Source organism: Culex pipiens, chromosome 3 (assembly GCF_016801865.2).
Source record: "Culex pipiens pallens isolate TS chromosome 3, TS_CPP_V2, whole genome shotgun sequence".
Lineage (NCBI taxonomy): Eukaryota > Metazoa > Arthropoda > Insecta > Diptera > Culicidae > Culex > Culex pipiens.
The window spans coordinates 153,182,342-153,202,613 of NC_068939.1; the positions used below are offsets into that span (position 1 = coordinate 153,182,342).

General features: G+C 38.7%; 3 protein-coding genes across 3 annotated transcripts; 1 reads left to right on the forward strand and 2 right to left on the reverse strand.

The window, feature by feature from the left end:
* Nucleotides 1-5,804: 5,804 nt before the first annotated feature.
* On the reverse strand, nt 5,805-7,657 carry LOC120421612 (cytochrome P450 4c21-like). The gene is made up of 4 exons (XM_039584837.2): nt 7,160-7,657; nt 6,847-7,105; nt 6,485-6,788; nt 5,805-6,427 (listed from the first exon to the last, which is right to left on the reverse strand). Exons 1-4 carry the CDS (start codon nt 7,509-7,511, stop codon nt 5,834-5,836), a joined length of 1,509 nt encoding a protein of 502 aa, XP_039440771.1. The 5' UTR covers nt 7,512-7,657; the 3' UTR covers nt 5,805-5,833.
* A 230-nt stretch (nt 7,658-7,887) lies between these two features.
* On the forward strand, nt 7,888-9,809 carry LOC120421615 (cytochrome P450 4V2-like). Its single transcript, XM_039584845.2, has 5 exons — nt 7,888-8,410; nt 8,468-8,726; nt 8,790-8,916; nt 8,988-9,164; nt 9,222-9,809. The coding sequence occupies exons 1-5, from the start codon at nt 8,059-8,061 to the stop codon at nt 9,807-9,809; spliced, it is 1,503 nt and encodes a 500-aa protein (XP_039440779.1). The 5' UTR covers nt 7,888-8,058.
* A 5,084-nt stretch (nt 9,810-14,893) lies between these two features.
* LOC120421611 (cytochrome P450 4V2-like) lies at nt 14,894-19,202 on the reverse strand. The gene is made up of 6 exons (XM_039584836.2): nt 18,953-19,202; nt 16,320-16,689; nt 16,006-16,264; nt 15,823-15,949; nt 15,587-15,763; nt 14,894-15,529 (listed from the first exon to the last, which is right to left on the reverse strand). The coding sequence occupies exons 2-6, from the start codon at nt 16,666-16,668 to the stop codon at nt 14,945-14,947; spliced, it is 1,497 nt and encodes a 498-aa protein (XP_039440770.1). The 5' UTR covers nt 16,669-16,689; nt 18,953-19,202; the 3' UTR covers nt 14,894-14,944.
* Nucleotides 19,203-20,272: the final 1,070 nt, after the last annotated feature.

The following is a 20,272-nucleotide window of genomic DNA, read 5'->3' on the forward strand; positions in this document are numbered from 1 at the left end:
ATTAAGTAATTTAATTTCTAATGCCGACTTGGTCCAAACCAGATCCCAGCACCCAAAAGAGCCTAATAAAAATAAGTTTATGAATAAAAAAAAATTCCATGTACAGACTTTGCCAGAAAACGTGCAGACTCTCATTTAAAGCAATGTGGCAACCTCATCTGACGTGCCGCTCGCGGGTAAACAAAAGACCCAGCTTTTTGAGGTTATGCAAAAAATCACCCTTTTTGTATCTACTAAAATCTGTTTAATATCATAACTTTTCAAATACTTCACTAAACTGAATAATTTTCAATAGGGTTTGCTAGACCACTTACAAACCTAATAAGCCTAATCCGGCAAAATCGGTTCAGCTAGTTCTGAGATAATCGTGTGGAAAAAAAAACTATGTCTACACACATCCCCACAGACATTTGCTCAGAATTTGATTCTGAGTCGATATGTATACGTGAAGGTAAATCTAGGAGGTATAATTATAAACAACATTTCTTCTAAATTTTCAAAAATTTACACTCACGGACACTATTTAAAAAAAATAAAAAATCGAAAAACTGAATTTGAGTGGCTTTATTTAAAAATTGGCGCACTTAATCAAAAAATCTGAAAATACTTTTCAATTGCAAATTTAATTTAACTTAAAAAACAGATGTCAAAAATATTTGAAACATTACCACATTTTCCAAAAAATAAGCAAATTATTGACAAAAAAAAGCTCTGCGACATATCTTTTATAATTATTTTATAATCTTTATAATCAATTGTTTGAAACATTTTTGAATTTTTTTTGTGATCAACATTTATCTACTTTGTAAACATGCTCAATTTTGTTCCGAATAAGAATATTTAAAATTTTTATATACTTTGTACACTAAACTTGTATTATTTTGAACATAAGCTCTTGGATTTTATGTGAAAACGTTGTGACTAAGAGAAAAATATTTTTTTAGATAAATAAGAAACATGACGTTTAAAACTTTTCAAAAATGTTGCGAGGAGATTATGTTACCTACAGCGATGGAATAATCATCATCAAAAGAAAATCTTTGGATGTTCATCAAGAGAAAAAATCCGAGAAAGCATGGCTCTCCTCTCTCGTCCACGAAAAAACGATAAAAAGAATCTAAAAAAATCATCATCCTGATTATTCGGCGGAACATCTTTTTCACTACTACACTTGCAAGTGTAACGTCACACGTCAAAAAATGACCTGTCACATTTTGCAGATGGACAATGTGTGTAAACAAAATTAAATAAATATTTTTAAGTGGTGCTGACCAGGAAATTCACAAAAAAAATCATCAGCAGATTGATTTTCTTGGAGAATTTCGGGAGCGATTTTCTTTTGCGTGGGTGGGTCTCGTGGCGCAGGGGTAGCGGCTTCGGCTGCCGATCCCGATGATGCTATGAGACGCGGGTTCGATTCCCGCCTTATCCACTGAGCTTCTATCGGATGGTGAAGTAAAACGTCGGTCCCGGTTTCTCCTGTCTCGTCAGAGGCGCTGGAGCAGAAATCCCACGTTAGAGGAAGGCCATGCCCCGGGGGGCGTAGTGCCAATAGTTTCGTTTTCGTTTTTTCTTTTGCGTGATTTGCATCCTCTCTCTTTCGCGGGTGAAGAAAGTTCGCAAGCGAAATTGATTTTTTGCGATTATTCCATCCCTTGTTACCTTTGTTTCCTTGGCTTAATTTATGCGCTTGACATGTGAGCAATTCTCTACGAAATCGGTCTTTTTTTAAGAATTTTAACTTTTTTGGTGCCTTCGGTACGGTATGCATCCTTAGTTTGTCCATATATAAAGTTTAAGGTATGGATATGGACTTCACTGTAAAAAAATGATACACGGTAAAAAAAACTTGGTGATTTTTTATTTAACTTTTTGTCACAAATGCCAACTTTACAGAAATTTCCAGGTTGTGCTAAAAATCTTTTACCAAGATACGAATTTTTAAATCAATACAATCAAAAAATTGAAATATTAGTCGCAAAAATTTTTCAACTACATTTTTGGATGTAAAATCAAATTTGCAATCAAAAAGTACTTTAGTGAAACTTGATAATAGGCACCATTTTCAAGTTAAGGCCATTTTTAGTATTTCATTTTTTTTTAAATTAGTGCAAATGTTTGCCCACTTCTCAAAAGGGCCAAAAACTCAATATTACGGCCTTTTAAAATATTTGTCTAGATTTAAAAATTTTGAAAATATTTTTTTTCGAAAAGATCGGAAAATTACATGAATGTTTCATATTTTAACATTGTTAAATCGGATCATTAGTAGCTGAAATATCGACATTAGAAAACGGTGGGTTGTTTGGGTGAGACTTAGAAAACATCAATTTTCCTGTTTTTAACCACCTGCATGGCAATATCTCAGCAACTTAGGGTCATATCAGCAAAGTTCAAAAAAGCAAAATATAGAGAATTCTCTAACCATTCCAAAATACTTGTTTCAAGAGTGGGCAAACATGTGCACTAATTAAAATAAATGAAAAACTGCGACTATTTTCAAAACAGTTACCTAAAAATGGCTTTAACTTGAAAACGGTGCACTTTATCAAAATTTCACTAAAGAACTTTTTGATTGTAAATTTGATTTTACATCGAAAAACGAAGTTAAAAAAATGTTGCGACCAATATTTCGATTTTCTGAAAAAATCAGTAGTGATTAAAAAATGCATAACTCAGTCAATGATTTTTTGCACAACCTGCAATTTTCTGAAAATTTGGCATTTGATGTCCTCTAAAACATATCAAAAAATGAAAAAAAAATAAAAATAGTGTTTTTTTGCAAACCAAGTTTAAGTGACAAAAAGTTGAAAAAAAAATCACAATTTTTTTTTTACCGTATATCATTTTTTTCAGTGTAGTCCATATCCATACCTATAACTTTACCGAAAACACCAAATCGATAAAAAAAATCCTTCAAAAAATACAGATTTTTGAATTTTCATACATTATTTTTGTATGGAGAGCATGGACAAACTTATTATGCAAAATGGCTTTTTGGGGCAAAAAGTTTCAGTCGGATTAAAAAATACAAAAAAAATTGAATGACCGAAATCTGAAAGAACTGCTCATGTTTCAAAGAACTCATCTGACGGGACCACGTGGACACTTCTTTGGAAATCTCAAACCCTCCCTCCCCCCCTGGATAATTGTCCATACAAAAAAAACTTTTTTGTATGGAGCGTGGACCACCGACATCCCCCCCCCCCCTACCCCATCAAATCCTACTGAAAGTACTATTTTTTTATAATTTTCAATATGAGTATCAAACGATTCGAAATTTTGGATGTATTTTAACTGTTTTAGAATTTTTTTAATGAAATTCATTTTTTTTTACAAAATACTGTATTTTCCCGAAAATTTTCAAATTTTAATGATTTCCAACAGGAGTATTAAACGAAACGAAATTTTACCTGCTTTTACATTCAAAAGACTCTAAAACAGTTAAAATACATGCAAAATTTCTAAATTCGAAATTAATAGTTACTTTTTTTAAGAATTTGGACGCCCGATTTGATAGGGTACTAAAATATACGAAAAAACGTATTTTCACCGAAAAAAGAACAAAAAAAAGTTTTAAAAACTGTATCCTTTCCCGTTACTCAACTGCTAATTTTTTTGGACCATGTCATTTTAAGGAAAATTTAATGTACTTTTCAAAACAACATTAATCCAAAATTACCCTTTTTTCATTTAGAACAAATTTTTTAATTTTAAAATTTCGCTTTTTTCTAACTTTCTAAGATTCTAAAAGAACATCAAATTTACTTTAAAATGACATGTTCCAAAATTGTTTACAGTTCAATTACGGAAAATGGCAGAGTTTTAAAAACTATTTTTGTGTTTTTTTCGATGAAAAATATGTTTTTTTGAATTTTGAGTACGCCATCAAATCGGACGTCTAATTTTACATAAAAGTCCCTTTGACACCAAATTTGTATCTCATCACCGTTTCAGGCTGCAAATTATTGAAAAACACATCTTTTTTCGCATGTTCAAAAATGAAAGGGGTCGTACCACCCCTCCGCCACGAGATATCAAATAACGGCCCTCAGATTCGTGATCAGGAACTAAAGTTATCCCTTTGGACAAAGTTTCACGCAAATCGAAGAGGGGTCGGGGCAACTTTTCCCGATTTCGTGTGAGTTGGTAGAGAATAACCTAATGATAAACTTCAAATTCACAATTTGGTTTATAGAAGTAGAAAAATGTTTAAATGGTAATAGGGTAATTCTCCGCCAACTCACACAGCAGTTGCCCCGACCCCTCTTCGATTTGCGTGAAACTTTGTCCTAAGGGGTAACTTTTGTCCCTGATCACGAATCCGAGGTCCGTTTTTTGATATCTCGTGACGGAGGGGCGGTACGACCCCTTCCATTTTTGCACATGCGAAAAAAGAGGTGTTTTTCAATAATTTGCAGCCTGAAACGGTGATGAGATAGAAATTTGGTGTCAAAGGGACTTTTATGTAAAATTAGACGCCCGATTTGATGGCGTAATCAGAATTCCGAAAAAACGTATTTTTCATCGAAAAAAACACTAAAAAAGTTTTAAAAATTCTCCCATTTTCCGTTACTCGACTGTAAAAAATTTTGGAACATGTCATTTTATGGGAAATTTAATGTACTTTTCGAATCTACATTGTCCCAGAAGGGTCATTTTTTCATTTAGAACAAAATTTTTCATTTTAAAATTTCGTGTTTTTTCTAACTTTGCAGGGTTATTTTTTAGAGTGTAACAATGTTCTACAAAGTTGTAGAGCAGACAATTACAAAAATTTTGATATATATACATAAGGGGTTTGCTTATAAACATCACAAGTTATCACGATTTTACGAAAAAAAAGTTTCAAAAAAGTTGGTCGTCATCGATCATGGCCGTTCATGGTCACCCGCGACAGACACGGACGACGAAACAAAGAGAAACGCAAAAAGTAACTTTTTCAAAACTTTTTTTCGTAAAATCGCGATAACTTGTGATGTTTATAAGCAAACCCCTTATGTCTATATATCAAAATTTTTGTAATTGTCTGTTCTACAACTTTGTAGAACATTGTTACACTCTAAAAAATAACCCTGCAAAGTTAGAAAAAACACGAAATTTTAAAATGAAAAATTTTGTTCTAAATGAAAAAATGACCCTTCTGGGACAATGTAGATTCGAAAAGTACATTAAATTTCCCATAAAATGACATGTTCCAAAATTTTTTACAGTCGAGTAACGGAAAATGGGAGAATTTTTAAAACTTTTTTAGTGTTTTTTTCGATGAAAAATACGTTTTTTCGGAATTCTGAGTACGCCATCAAATCGGGCGTCTAATTTTACATAAAAGTCCCTTTGACACCAAATTTCTATCTCATCACCGTTTCAGGCTGCAAATTATTGAAAAACACCTCTTTTTTCGCATGTTCAAAAATGGAAGGGGTCGTACCGCCCCTCCGTCACGAGATATCAAAAAACGGACCTCGGATTCGTGATCAGGGACAAAAGTTACACGGAGAAAAAAGAGTTCCTAAAATCGTGAACAAGCGTTCATGAAAATGGGAACCACGAACAAAGTGTTCAAATTCCATGGTACGTTTTTCGAAATCGTACCATGAGATTTGAACACTTTGTTCGTGGTTCCTATTTTCATGAACGCTTGTTCACGATTTTGGGAACTCTTTTTTCTCCGTGTACCTCTTAGGACAAAGTTTCACGCAAATCGAAGAGGGGTCGGGGCAACTTTTCCCGATTTCGTGTGAGTTGGTAGAGAATTACCCAATATTTATTAAAATAACAATCAAAAAATCTAAACAAAAAAAAACATCCGAAACCAGCGATTAAAATTTACTCAAACTGACTTAGTTCGCTTCTCCAACCACACACTGTGCGGCCCTGCCAGCTTCAGCGTAATTTCAAACTTGAACCGTAAGTCCTCGTGCCGCAGGTTGGTTTTTATCTCAAAGTCCTGCAGAATCCGCAGCAGCACGATCCGGATCGAGTTCATCGCGTACCGGGCTCCGATGCAGTCCCGCAGACCGGCACTGAACGGCAAAAAGGCGTACGGATGGCGCTGCTTGGTGGCCTCCGGCGAGAATCGATCCGGGTTGAAGCACTCCGCGTCCGGTCCCCAGAGGTCCTTCCGGCGGTGGAGGGTGAAGATGTTGAACACGATGATTTGTTTCGGGGGGAGTTGGATGCCGTCGAGGGTCACTTGGCTGCCGGAGGCTTGGCGGGCACCGCAGGGAACCGCCGGACAAAGACGAAGGACTTCCTTGATGACCTGCTCGGTGTACTGGAGTTGTTTTAGGGTGTCCAGCGTGATGTCCACCGCATCGGAGTGGAAGACGGAGTTCATTTCTTCGAGGACCTTGTCTTGGATTTCTGGGTGCATTGCCAGGAAGAGGCAGGCAAACGCGATTGTCAGCGAGGAAGTGTCGTTTCCCTGTTTGGGTTAAGGGTTTTGTATGAAATATTCTTTGAGAAATTCAAGTTAACTTACAGCGGCCATCATATTGTACAGATTGTTGGAAATCTCTTCATCTCCAAACAGCGATCCGTCCTTCTTGCGAATGGTAAGGATTTGATCGAGGAAGTTCAACGATTTTGACTGGAACTCGTCTCGCGCCTTTGGCAGTCCTTTCTCCTTTTCTAGCTCACGTCTTCTCTCCCGGATGACCTTATCGGTGAATGCGTTGCAAAAAGTTCGAGCTTTTTTGTCAATCCGATAAGCTTCCGTCATCCGGTAGAAAACGTCTAAAAATTGGTTCACGTTGAGGACACGTTCTCCTATCAAGTTCATTATCCTGCAACGAGCATTACATAATAAAGTAAAAGCTAAAAAGAAAAGAAAAACAAACCGACATTTCCAAGTTCTTCACGTACTCCTTCTGGCCGGGCAGTTCGTTCGCGTTACGACCCATCGTCGTACTGAAGGCCATTTCCAGCGTACACTCGCCAATGTACTGCAGAATGTCGAACTCAGTCCCAGTTCCGGCCAACGGTTTCATCTTAGCCACCAGCTTTCTGGCCCTTCCGTCCATGATGGGAATAAACCCCGTCAACATCCGTGTGTTGAACGCCGGATTGAGCACCTTCCGCGAGCGGATCCATTTGTGGCCATCTGAGGGTTAATTAAAACTACATTAAATATAAACCCCTAGACAACAGTACTCACTCTTCTCCGACAGCAGCCCGTTGCCCAGCCCGAGAAAGTCGTAAAAGAACGGCCTATCGTGCAGATCTTCGCGGCTGAACAGTTGCTGCAGCAGGTCTGGGTGGTGGACGAACACGATCAGAACCGGTCCGAAGAGCACCTTCCCGAGGCGGTCCACCTGCCGGAAGCAGTAGGTCAAGCTGCTGAACGCCTGCTCGGAGGTTCTGTTCCAAAACATTGGAATGTGCCCGAGCAGCGGAACCGCCGGTTGAACGGTGGGTATTTTTGCCGCGAACCGGTAGGACCACACTAGTTTGAGCAGCAGGACTGTGGAAAGTGAAAGCGCTGATGAGAGCAACACGTAAGCGAGCATTGTTAAGAACGGTTTGAAGTTTGTGAAATCGACCGATTTGAATAAAGGATTGAGAAAGACTGAATCAATAAGGCATTGCAATAGGTTTGAACATTGTTGTTTTTACAACTTCGATTTAACTTGAAATTTCAAACCTGCTCACCTTATAGCTGGGTGCAAAAACTTGTTTCAAAAAAATACGCTTTTATTTTTTATTTGTAAAACATTCATTCAGTCTTAATAATATTATTATTATCTTTGGATTTATATGATGAATTTAATTGTTTATAATAAGAGTTTTTTTTCTTCCTCACGTACACGATTAAACAAAAAAAATCTCTTATTTACTAAAAAAACTGCAGATAAATTTGAGCTGTTTATGCTCGGTGAGGGTCATTCTCTAAAAAAAAAAATATCACACAAATATGTAGCACTATTTTCAACCAATTCTCTAGCACCGAAAAGCAATAAACTTTTATCAGATTTTAATTCACAAAAAGGCACCCACATTAGACAAAACATCGACGGGCTCAAATTAGTTGTCTGCAAACATTGAGCCCAAACAGTAATGGTGTTCATCGTGCTGCTGTCCATCGTCGGCGCGCTGCTCGTCCTGCAGTACCTGCTGCTGTTCTACGCGGCCAGATATTCCGCCTCGATCCCAACGATACAGCCCAGCTACCCGATCGTGGGTAACATCCCGTCCTTTTGGGGCAAATCGTCCAAGCAAGCCCTCTGGGCCGTTGTGAAAAGCTTCCAACGCGTGGACCGAATGGGCAAGCTGATGATCGGTCCCAAGCCGATACTGCTGGTCAACCATCCGGACCTGCTGCAGCAGATCTTGATGCGGGGTGATCTGCACGACAAGCCCTTCTTTTACGACTTTATGGGTCTGGGCGGCGGCTTGATCACGGAACGCGGTGAGTGGGGTTGATTTTGTGCGGGGTTTTGAGTGCTGAAATGTCATGTCATTTCAGACGGCAAACGGTGGCTGATGGAGCGCAAGGTGCTCAATCCTACGTTCAACACACGGATGTTGACCAGCTTTCTACCGATCATGGACGCACGGGCTAGGAAGATGGTGGCCAATTTGGGACCGATGGCTGACGGGCGCACGGTGGTAGATTTGCTAAAGTATGTTGGTGAGTGTACACTGGAGATTGTGTTCAACACGACGATGGGTCGGAATGCTAACGAGCTGCCCGGTCAGCGGGAGTACGTGAAGCACTTGGACATGTAAGCTTTTGATGAATGGTGGGATTTCGTCATGTTAAATATGTTTTTGTTTTTTGTTCGTAGAATTATGACTCGACTAGGGGAACGAATGATGAATGTAAACCAATTTCTGGATATTTTCTACCGGATGACCAGTGCATACAAATCGGAGCATGCATCAAGAATATTTTGCAACGACTTCACGGATAAGGTGGGTTGGGTCCGGAGAAATAATCCTTGACTAACAAAAAATTACATAAAATTTCAAACTCACTTTTTAAGATCATTCGAGAACGCCGAACAGAGCTGCACGAAGAGCAAAAAATGCCACAGGAAACCGACGAGTTTGAGAGAAAGTCTTTGAATTTTCTCGATCAAATCCTAACAATTGTTAGGGAAGATGGTACTAGCTTCACCGATCAGGAGATTTCTGACAATTTGTACACGATGATGTCTGCGGTTGGTAATGAACTTTAAGAATCTATTTCTCAAAATAAAATGCATTTTTTCTCGTAGGCCCACGAAACCTCTGCCTTAACCGTATCGTACACATGTCTGCTTCTGGCGATGCACCCAAAAATTCAAGCTAAGGTCATAGCTGAGATGAACGAAGTCTTTTACGATTCTTCGGTAGAGATCACTCTGGATACTTTGAAACAGCTCGAGTACACCGAGCGAGTGATCAAGGAAGTTCTCCGACTGCTGCCGGCGGTCCCAATCGGAGCACGTCAAACAAACAGCGAGCTACTGCTGGACGGAGTTCAAATCCCCAAAAATCAGATCCTGGCCTTCAACTGCTACAACCTCCATCGGCGAACGGACTTCTGGGGTCCAGACCCGGAGCGTTTTGACCCGGATCGATTCCTGCCGGAAGCCTCCCAGGGTCGACATCCGTACGCGTACATTCCGTTTAGTGCTGGGTTGAGGAATTGCATCGGAATGCGGTACGCGATGAACTCGATGCGGATTATGTTGCTGCGGATTCTGCAGGAGTTCGAGATTGGGACCGACTTGAAGCAGACCGATTTGCGTTTCAAATTTGAGATTACGCTGAAGCTGGTTGGTCCGCACAGTGTATGGTTGAAGAGGAGGGACAAGATTTAATTTTAATAATATCATAAATATATTTAAAAAATTAAAACTATTTTGGAAAAGCCTTTACGATAATATGTTCCTCAAACGTCTTAAGATCAATTGGTTCCTCTTACTTTCTTAACCAGATTGAAAAAAAAATCCATAATAATCCATTGTATTTTCAGTATTACATCAGAAATCACAAACACCTAAAACAACTCCATAAATTATAGAGATCGAGAGCTGGAGTGTGTGTGAGTGCTGATCGTGCTATTGAAGTTTTATTTTATTACGTAACGTAGATGGGGAGAGGGGGGATCAGAGGCCGTATTACGCTCCAAATTTTTTTGTTAAATATTTATGGGAATTTTTAACGAGGAGGGGTTTTAAAAATCATTTTTTTGCGACAAGGAATAAAAGAACGCTTTCTATCATGCGCACCCTGAAAATTGTTGCAAGATTGACAACCAAACCATCCACATTAACAACCCCCGGGTCTTTTGGGGTCTCTATTGCAAGTTTCTGCTCGAACCTAGGAGTCCGAAGGCTTGAATGGGGAGAGCACCCAAACCTCTTTCTACTCCAAGAAACCTTCCACCCCAGTGCACAGTGTTCGGAATGGCAAAATTAAGTGGAATAAATTGATAACTCCTTTATTTGGCGTCCTAGCCAAATGGTGTCTTCGGAAGAGTTATTGTACTTGATAAGGGCTATCTTTTGAAGTTATTGACATACAGGGTGACGTCCTTCCAGGGTGTCAACCAAAAACTAACTTTGTTGGATGACGTTGTAGGGCTTTGGTGTCATGGGCAAAGTTGTAGAGGAGAAAATTTCATGAAAGTTTGTCGAAGGCGCCAAATTTGTAGCTCTTAATCTACTCGAGATATACGCCATTTTTGCATAAATGGTCCAAAAAAGCACTTTTTTGGTGATAACTCAAAATGTTAGCATTTTAGCGGCCTACTATGTTCTGAAGAGTTGTTTATGACATAAAATTACACATCTTTGCCGAATACAGCAAAATGTTTTGAGCCTTTATTGAGGAGTTATAACCATTTTATGTGATTTTGAGCCTATTTTCGAGTTGCTATGTTTTCAAAATGGCGCATTTTGGTGCAAAACCGAACAATGCACCTGAAAGTACACACTTTTAACTGCATTTCCTGAAAATATCTCCGTGTCTATCCGTGTTTTTTTAGATATCTCGATTTTAATTTGACGGTTTTTAATCAATTTATTTAAAAATGTTAATCGAAATTAGAGGTGGGCAAACCGCTCTTTTATAGGAGCCGCTCATTTTCGATCGCTCATTAAAAAGAGCCGCTCTTTTGATCGGCTCTTTCGCTCTTTTTTCAAATTTTTGATAAAAAGGATATTTTTCAGAATGCTATGGTTTTTAAAGTTATTTCACATTGGACTTTTATAAATAATTTGATCTCTTTGTCAAGATTTCTACTCGAACCAAAACGTTGAAATAATTGAATGGCATCCAAACCTAAGTCAAGGATTTTGAAGAAATCGCTATCAATTTTAAAGTTGCGTTTATTTTTGCCAAAATTGAACTAGTGCATTTTGTTTGGAGAAAATATTCTGTGAACTCTTTGCTACACTCTGATTTAATCGATTAAGTCTTTAAACGCTAAAGTTTAATCGGACAAGAGAATTTATTTTTTTCCTAAAGTAGATGTTTGGTAAAATTTAACAAGTTAAGCAATTATAAGTGCTCAAATTTGTGTTTCATTCATTTTTTTTTTTTTCATTTTGTTTAGAAAATCATTTACTTTGGGAATTTCAAAGAAAAGTAGAAAACTGAAAATGAGTTTAAATTTCTTTAAGTGGCAGCAATGTAATTTGGAGAATTTTTTTTATTTGCAATTAAATTTCAATTTGGAATTTCATTTTCAACTCTCAAAAATAAATTCAATAAATTATATTTATAACAAGTTTGAAAATCATTCCATTTTGAAATAGTTCTTTCAAAAGCTCGAAGTTAAAAAAGAACCGCGGATCTTTTTTTGTGAGCCATGGTTCATTCACTCTTTTCAGTGAACCGGGTCTTTGAGCGGCTCGCTCTTTTTTTGCCCACCTCTAATCGAAATCATATTGAATACGAGTTGGCAATCGGTGAATTGAAGGGTAAATTGAAAAAATACGACAACCTTTCTAAAGTGACCAAATACAAAAGAAAATACTTAATTTTAAATACGAACAATTATTTAAAATTTTAATTTGCATTATTTTTGAGCTAAACATATTTTTAATTCATAATTTTAGAATGTGTGTCATTATTTTAAGAATAAACAATGTATTTTCCATGAAAATCGAGCAATTTACCCTTCAATTCAATTCAACTCGTATTCAATATGATTTCGATTAACATTTTTAAATAAATTGAATTAAAACCGTCAAATTAAAATCGAGATATCTAAAAATAGCCACGGATAGACACGGAGATATTTTCAGGAAATGTAGTTGAAAGTGTGTACTTTCAGGTGCATTGTTCGGTTTTGCGCCAAAATGCGCCATTTTGAAAATATAGCAACTTGAAAATAGGCTCAAAATCCCATAAAAATGGTAATAACTCCTCATTAAAGGCTCAAAGCATTTTGCTGTATTCGGCAAAGATGTGTAATTTTATGTCATAAACAACTCTTCAGAACATAGTAGGCCGCTAAAATGCTAACATTTTGAGTTATCACCAAAAAAGTGCTTTTTTGGACCATTTTGCAAAAATGGCGTATATTTCGAGTAGATTAAGAGCTACAAATTTGGCGCCTTCGACAAACTTTCATGAAATTTTCTCCTCTACAACTTTGCCCATGACACCAAAGCCCTACAACGTCATCCAACAAAGTTAGTTTTTGGTTGACACCCTGGAAGGACGTCACCCTGTATGTCAATAACTTCAAAAGATAGCCCTTATCAAGTACAATAACTCTTCCGAAGACACCATTTGGCTAGGACGCCAAATAAAGGAGTTATCAATTTATTCCACTTAATTTTGCCATTCCGAACACTGTGCAGTGTTTGAACTGACGACCTTCGGATTGCGAGTCCAACCGCCGCCAGCGATTCCACCGGAGTAGGCTTGGTTTGGTGTGTTGTTTGTACTTATGGCATGGAGACGACTCCTACACCTGCACCCAAAGTTAAAGAACGAGGGGATAGTCCTCACGAAAAGAAACGTGAGGAAAGTGCTATATTGCGAGAGTATAGTCCTCTCGCGTGTTCATTCGTTCATTGGAACAGTTCATCCTACTGAGTGGCTTATATGGACAAATGACCGCCACTTAGTCACCGAACCATGGTGGCCCATACGGCAAAGGCACGGTTCAATATGCCGAAGGTCTTGGGTTCGAGTCTCGGTACCGGTACTTTTTTTTGATAAATGAACTTTTTTTGAAGATGAACCCATGAGTAAAGTACTCTCGGTGATTTCGGGATTTATCCTCTCAGTCCGCACACAGTACCATTTTACTACCGAATCGTGCTCTTTATCCTCTCGTATGCCGATGTCCAGTTCTGGGTGTGGGAGGGGAGCCGATTATCCGTGGCCTACTCGGGGTTAGTAGAGAAGGGATTGATGTTAAAGTTGTGTAGGGGTCTTGGCTGGCACTGCACTATGGGCCATCTCCATACAAACAGGCGGCCAAATTATTTTTTTGCTTTTTAAATGTTTTTTTGATACAAATTTAGGTAATTGTATGGTATTGAAATGATATACGTCGATTTTTATGACTTTTCATGTTTTTCAATAGTTGATTGTTTATAATAAATAGTCTTTTCATACATTTGCAAGTGAAACAGAATTGCATATATATTATATTGCAAGTTTATATTATTAAATTATGGATAAGCTCCCACCCCACTTTAAGGACACAACCCCTCCCTCCTCTTTCTTTCACCCCCCCCCCCTCTCCTCCTCCCCACCAACAAATTTTTGTTAAGCGTAATAAATTCATTTTAAGTCAAATATTTATTATTTCCTGTTGTGTGTTTCTTTTTGTGAGTCCATGCCGTATAACTTGAGACCTTGAGGCTGGAAATTTCAGCAATGTTAGATTATAATCCAATCTTTCAAGTGATCTTAGTTTCATGTTTAGCATCGGTTAGCAAAAAAAGTACTCGATTAACAAACACAAAAAAATATGATTTGTCAAAAAAATGCTCCAATTATTCGATGAAAACTTCAGTTTTTGGTTTGGAAACAACATTTTATCTATTAATAGTTTCAAAGCTTATCTCATTACCTTTCCAACGATGTATATTTGTCCTAATAAAACATTTAAAATGGCTGAGCTATGTTAAAATTAAACAATCAGCCTTTTTTACGAAAAACGCTTGTTTTTTACTCCATTTTTTGACTTTCAGCTTGCGTATCTCCGTAATGAACAAACTTAGAGCTTTGAAAATTTGGATTTTTCTTAGTTAGAATGTTTACTTTCGAGAAAAAAATACCAAAAAATATTTGGAGAAGGTCACTTTTTTGAAACTTGGCCACCCAATGTACCATAGTGCACTGCTGGCCTTTGTTTTTGTCCTCAGCCGCAACTCGGTGTCCAGCTTCTTGGGCGATCTTGTTCTGCTTCCGATGTAAACCAGAAACGACGGCTTTGTGTGAAGGCGAGTTATACTAACTGAAGAAAAACTAAATGGATAATTCGGAATCTAAGAGGAACTGATAGATCGGATAGAGAACATCAAGGTCTAGTTGAAATAACGCGTCTCGCATCGGGATTTCTGGTGGTCTTTCTCGGGCCCTGAGGGTATCTTTCAACCTAATTCTGTGAACATGGTGATCCGGACACGCCCATACGAGATGGTGGATGTCCTGTCAACCCTGCCCACAATCGCATAAGTTCGTATCACTCATGTTGATACCATAAAGATGAGCCTTAGACGAGTAATGGTTCGACATAATCGTACACATCGTTCTGATGAATCCACGCGTCAAGTCCATTCCCTTGAACCAGGCTTTTCTTTGCACCTTAGGTCGAATGGAATACATCCAACATGCGACAAGATTGCACGATTACGTGCGGATTGCAGATTAACATTTTTTGTTTGGAAGGAATTGGTCATCAAAATAAGGTTTTCAATAGTTGTAGTAATTTGTTAAACTATTATTTTAATAAAAGTAATACTAAACGATACTAATAACATCATCATTTCACCCTTTTCTTCAACCACACATTGTGTGGTCCCACCAGCTTAAGCATAACCTCAAACTTTAACCGCATATCCGCCTGCTTCAAGCTAGTACCGATCTCGAACTCCTGCAGAATCCGCAGCAACATAATCCGCATCGAGTTCATCGCGTACCGTATTCCGATGCAGTTTCTCAACCCAGCACTGAATGGTAGATACGCGTACGGATGCCGACCCTGAGATGCTTCCGGCAAGAACCGATCGGGATCAAACCGCTCCGGGTCCGGTCCCCAGAAGTCCTTCCGCCGGTGGTAGGCATAGAAGTTGATCACTACAATCTGATTCGGTGGGATCTTGACTCCGTCCAACACCAGCTCGTTCCTTGTTTGTCTGGCCGCAAATGGGACTGGCGGAAAGAGTCTCAGCACTTCTTTGATCACTCGCTCGGTGTACTCGAGTTGTTTCAAAGTATCCAGAGTAATGGGCACCGAAGAATCGTAGAAGACTTCGTTCATCTCGGCAACGACCTTCGCTTGAATTTCTGGGTACATTCCCAACATCATACAGGCGTAAGATATAGTCAACGCTGATGTATCGTGGCCCTATGAAAGAAAATATCGTTTATAAATTGTGAGATATATGTAGAATACACCGCAAACCCCAGCCATAACGGTGTACAAGTTGTCTGATATCTCCCGATCGGTAAACTCGGTTCCATCTTCCCTCTTTGTTGTTAGAATTTGATCGAGAAAATTCAAAGACTTTCTCTCAAATTCGTCTGTTTTCAGTGGCATTTTTTGCTCCTCCTGAAGCTCCGCTCGTCGATCTCGAATGATCTTTAAATAAATTTATGGTGTTATTCTTACAAAATACAATTCAACCGCAAACAGCCAACCTTATCCGAAAACTCGTTGCAAAATGTTCTTGCTGCCAAATCCGATGTATATGCACTGGTCATCCGGTAGAACACATAGAAAAACTGGTACACGTTCATCATTCGCTCCCCAATCCGTACCATACAGCTAAAATAAAATGAAATATAGTCTCAAAAAATCACGCCAAGTAATACTTAACTTACATGTTCAAGTTCTTCATGTAATCTCGTTGACCGGGCAGTTCGTTGGCATTCCGACCCATCGTCGTGTTGTACACAATCTCCAGTGTACACTCGCCGACAAACCTTATCATGTCCACTTCCGTATGTCCGTCGGCCACAGATCTTAGATTGGCCACCATCTTGCTAGCCCGAGTGTCCATGATCGACAGGAAGCTGGTCAACATCCGGGTATTGAAAGTAGGATTGAGCACCTTGCGCTCCATGAGCCATCGTTTGCCGTCTGAAAGCAACACATTTCAACACTCAAAACCCCGCACAAAATGAACCCCACTCACCGCGTTCCGAGACCAATCCACCGCCCAGCCCCATAAAGTCGTAAAAGAACGGCTTGTCGAGCATCTCGTTGTTCATCAGCACCTTCTGCAGCAGCTCAGGATGGTTGATCAAAATCAACAGTTTGGGGCCAAGCACCATCTTAGCCATTCGATCGACACCTCGGAAGCTTTTCACCAGCATCCAGAAAGCTTGCATGGACGAGTTGTTCCAAAAGGATAACAAATTTCCCACGATCGGGTAGCTGGGCTGCACCGTTGGAATCGCGCTGCAATGTCTGGCCGTGTAGAGCATCAGGTACTGCAGTACGAGCAGTACGCCGACGATGGACAGCAGCACCAAAAACGCCATAGTTGTTGTGTCGTACGAACCCTGGAATAGCCCGGATGGTTAAGTTGATACTCTACTGATATGGTAAATTAAGGGCGTCATCTCTGCTAGATTTTAGCTTTAAAGATCATCCATTTTAGATTTAATGGATCATGCAAAATCTAATTAATGCTTATATCACGCAGAGAAGACATACCCACACCCAGAACTGGGCATCGGCATACGAGAGAATAAAGAGCACGATTCGGTAGTAAAATGGTACTGTGTGCGGACTGAGAGGATAAATCCCGAAATTACCGAGAGTACTTTACTCATGGGTTCATCTTCAAAAAAAGTTCATCCATCAAAAAAAAAAAAAAGTTCCGGTACCGAAACTCGAACCTAAGACCTTCGGTATATTGAACCGTGCCTTTGCCGTATGGGCCAATACGGTTCGGTGACTAAGTGGCGGTCACGTGTCCATATAAGCCACTCAATAGGATGAACTGTTTCAATGAACAAATGAACACGCGAGAGGACTATACTCTCGCAAAATAGAACTTTCCTCACGTTTCTTTTCGTGAGCACTATCCCCTCGTTCTTAAACTTTGGGTGCAGTCAATTCAATTTGAACTCTGATACGGAATCTAATTAAATTCCGTTTCAGAAATCAAATTGAACTGACTGGGTATAGGTATGAGTATGGTCATTTCGTCGCCATTGTGCTAACTTGTCGTACGTGTCTTTTGGGCCAAATTGAGTTAAGAACGCCATTTTGTGCAGCTGACAATTCCTCATATTTTACCTTCACAGAGCCTCAAAATACGATGCCAATCCTGATATATTCAATAAAAACCACAAAATCTCGGAAATTTTTGTCACTTTTCTTATGAAAGAAGTTCTAATCTTGTCGTGCTATCTTGACACTGCCTGAAAATTGATGCAAGTGCGGCAATTGGCCAAAGGGATTTCAGGTCAGAACGCGTTTGACGCACGTACAAGATAGACTAACGTAAACATGTTCAATTAAAACTCGGCACTCCGGCATCCAAATTCAATCAAACTTCGGGACAATGCACAGAATGGTCAACCAAACAAAACGTGTTTGTTTTTGTCATTAGGGTGGTCCTTGCGATGTTAGAGTAATCAATACAAATATGTTATTTTATGTTTGATTTGTAAAACTAAAATGAAACTCTCAACTGATATTTGAAATTGCCACTTAATGATGTCTGGACTGTTGTTGTCGTTTCCGGTTTTCAAACACCGCAGTAATCTTTGTATCACGTTTCTCCGTTCCTCAGCGCCAAGGGTAATCTTTTTCCACTTCAATGCCAATACACAGATAAAAAACGGGAAAACAAAAAAACAAAAACGAATTGCTGGTGCGAACACAAAACAGATAAAAATTAATTGAAGCAACACATTAGACGATGACGCGGCAGTAATTTACTACATCCGACTCGACCTTGAAATTATACAAAATGTGCAGTCGGAGTCGGATCATCACAATTGGACTGGCATTTAAATGTCTTATAATATCTTTTTTTAACTTGATGATTATTATCAATCATACCGAATAAGCATCAAAATTCTGTTTCAGCTGCAACTTAATGTCTTACAAATAATACAACATTGCATTTTTCTCCATAAAATAGATTATTGCGCAGGTAATACATTTCTTCCAGTTGAAGGTTTATCGATGTTAATTACTACAAGCTAAATTTAGTTATTTCAAACAATTTTTTGCACTCTTTAGATTTATTGAACCTAAGTTGTAGTTTTAAAGTTTTTTTGAAAAGCCTAATCAAACTGCTATATCGATTTAATTCAGATGCCAGAGCTATTTAAATCTTAAAACTAATGGGAAACAAGTAGGTAAGAAAGAATAACACCAACCGTAAGGTGTGATAATCGGTTGACATTTTTTATGCCTGATTCATTCCTCAAACACAAACACGCATACACACTTACACATACAACGTTATCTTCAGGCTCCACAGTTCAAATGTTATTTCACTTTTTATCTTTCATGGAATTTCCCGAGGAACCTGATACACATATTTTCACACTATTCGACTAGACACCTTCGAAAAGCCGTTTTTTTTCTAACCTTCACTAAGGTTTGATTTTTGAACAACAACGTATTTTTTCCTAGAATAACCTATGTTTTCAGACATGGTAAGGAAGAACCCGTTAAAATAGCAAGTATTTTTTTTTTAAGAAAAAAAACATCATCAAAATTTTTAGAATCACTTCCACATTTCAGACCACCCCTAATTTCTAAACAAAAGAAAAGGTACGTTTCTAACAAGTTACCCCTTACCGATATCGAGCACAATTGTTCATGCAACTTCAATCCCGAACTTTTGAGCAACTGCTCTTAAAGAACACCGTTGACCACCAGAAAGAACTAACCGCCGCTTCTCGGAGGACACTGAATCGAACTGTATCAATTTGGCAAACTGTGGCCTGGTTTTACCAACATCTAACGATCGCCTTTTTCCACCGGACTTGGATGATACCGTCAAACGGCGATACCTTGTCAGTTCAGCGCGCTCAAGTGTACCGAAGCGTGATGACCGGCTGACGCAGTTGGACATTGTCTTTGTCTTCCGATTTGAAGGTTGGGGTCACCGCGTATTTTAAGCCAGATCTAACGCGAGCGGTGCGGTCGGATATCCGCGGGAAGTGAGAAAAAAATGATCAACGCGCGTTTGAACATTGCGAAAATATTGCACCACACTTGTTCGAGGCTCAAGACGATTCTTGTGCAAGCATGAAGCTCAAGTTTGCCGGACACACAGCTTTCAACGCAAGTTTTGAAGAAATAGTGTGGTTTTGTGTAAATGGTGAAATTACAATTTTTGCAATTCCGTCGTGAAACAATTTACTTTTCCTGTCATTCTTGAGCGACAAAACAGCCTACTTTTCTGCACCAAAAATAACAGAATCGAATAGTAACCCTTTTCAAAACAAATGCTGAAAAGTTCTACTTTTCAGCACTGAAATGGATGCTGAAAAGTTGAACTTTTCAGCACTTGTTAGGAAAAGTTATACTTTTCAACATTTTTTGATTTAAACGATGCATTGACTCAATGCATGGGCATTTGTCATATAATTTCGTTCAAAGGGTGTTTTTCGGAATTGCAAAAAACGTTGTATGGAACATGTTGCAAAACTTGATCTTTTCATCACTCGTCGTATTTATCCAACTCGGTGAACCTCGTTGGATAAATGTACGACTCGTGCTGAAAAAATCTTCTTTTTGCAACATGTTGCATAAACTACTATTTGGATTTTTTCTTTTCAATGGCTTTCAATGGCAGTACGATTGGGTGTGAAGTAGGGTGACATAAAAAAAATCGACATCAGGGATACCTGCTGACTCGATTCCTTAGGCAAAAATAAGTACCTGTGCCAATTTTGATCCAAATCGGTTAAGGTTTAAGGGTCGCTATAGATCGTTAAAGCTGGTGAAAAAAATCTTGCGTACAAAAACGACTTCTTCATCGGAATCGCTAATAACTCGTCAGGGTTACTTCGGATCGTTTTTACGATCTTCGACAAAGTTATTCTCATAAAATTTTACCGCCACCTTTTGGTGGAATTTTGCATTTTTGCTTTTCCTCATACATTTTTGCGA

What these genes read in the sequence shown, in the direction of transcription:
- LOC120421612 (XM_039584837.2), bottom strand. Translation starts at nt 7,511, where the DNA reads ATGCTCGCTTACGTGTTGCTCTCATCAGCGCTTTCACTTTCCACAGTC. An exon ending in CGGGCTGCTGTCGGAGAAGA is followed by an intron (nt 7,106 to 7,159) that starts GTGAGTACTGTT and finishes ATTAACCCTCAG; the next exon opens with ATGGCCACAAATGGATCCGC. An exon ending in TGTACAATATGATGGCCGCT is followed by an intron (nt 6,428 to 6,484) that starts GTAAGTTAACTT and finishes TAACCCAAACAG; the next exon opens with GGAAACGACACTTCCTCGCT.
- LOC120421615 (XM_039584845.2), top strand. Translation starts at nt 8,059, where the DNA reads ATGGTGTTCATCGTGCTGCTGTCCATCGTCGGCGCGCTGCTCGTCCTG. An exon ending in TACGTGAAGCACTTGGACAT is followed by an intron (nt 8,727 to 8,789) that starts GTAAGCTTTTGA and finishes TTTTGTTCGTAG; the next exon opens with AATTATGACTCGACTAGGGG. An exon ending in GCAACGACTTCACGGATAAG is followed by an intron (nt 8,917 to 8,987) that starts GTGGGTTGGGTC and finishes TCACTTTTTAAG; the next exon opens with ATCATTCGAGAACGCCGAAC.
- LOC120421611 (XM_039584836.2), bottom strand. Translation starts at nt 16,668, where the DNA reads ATGGCGTTTTTGGTGCTGCTGTCCATCGTCGGCGTACTGCTCGTACTG. An exon ending in TGGATTGGTCTCGGAACGCG is followed by an intron (nt 16,265 to 16,319) that starts GTGAGTGGGGTT and finishes TGTTGCTTTCAG; the next exon opens with ACGGCAAACGATGGCTCATG. An exon ending in GCAACGAGTTTTCGGATAAG is followed by an intron (nt 15,764 to 15,822) that starts GTTGGCTGTTTG and finishes ATTTATTTAAAG; the next exon opens with ATCATTCGAGATCGACGAGC.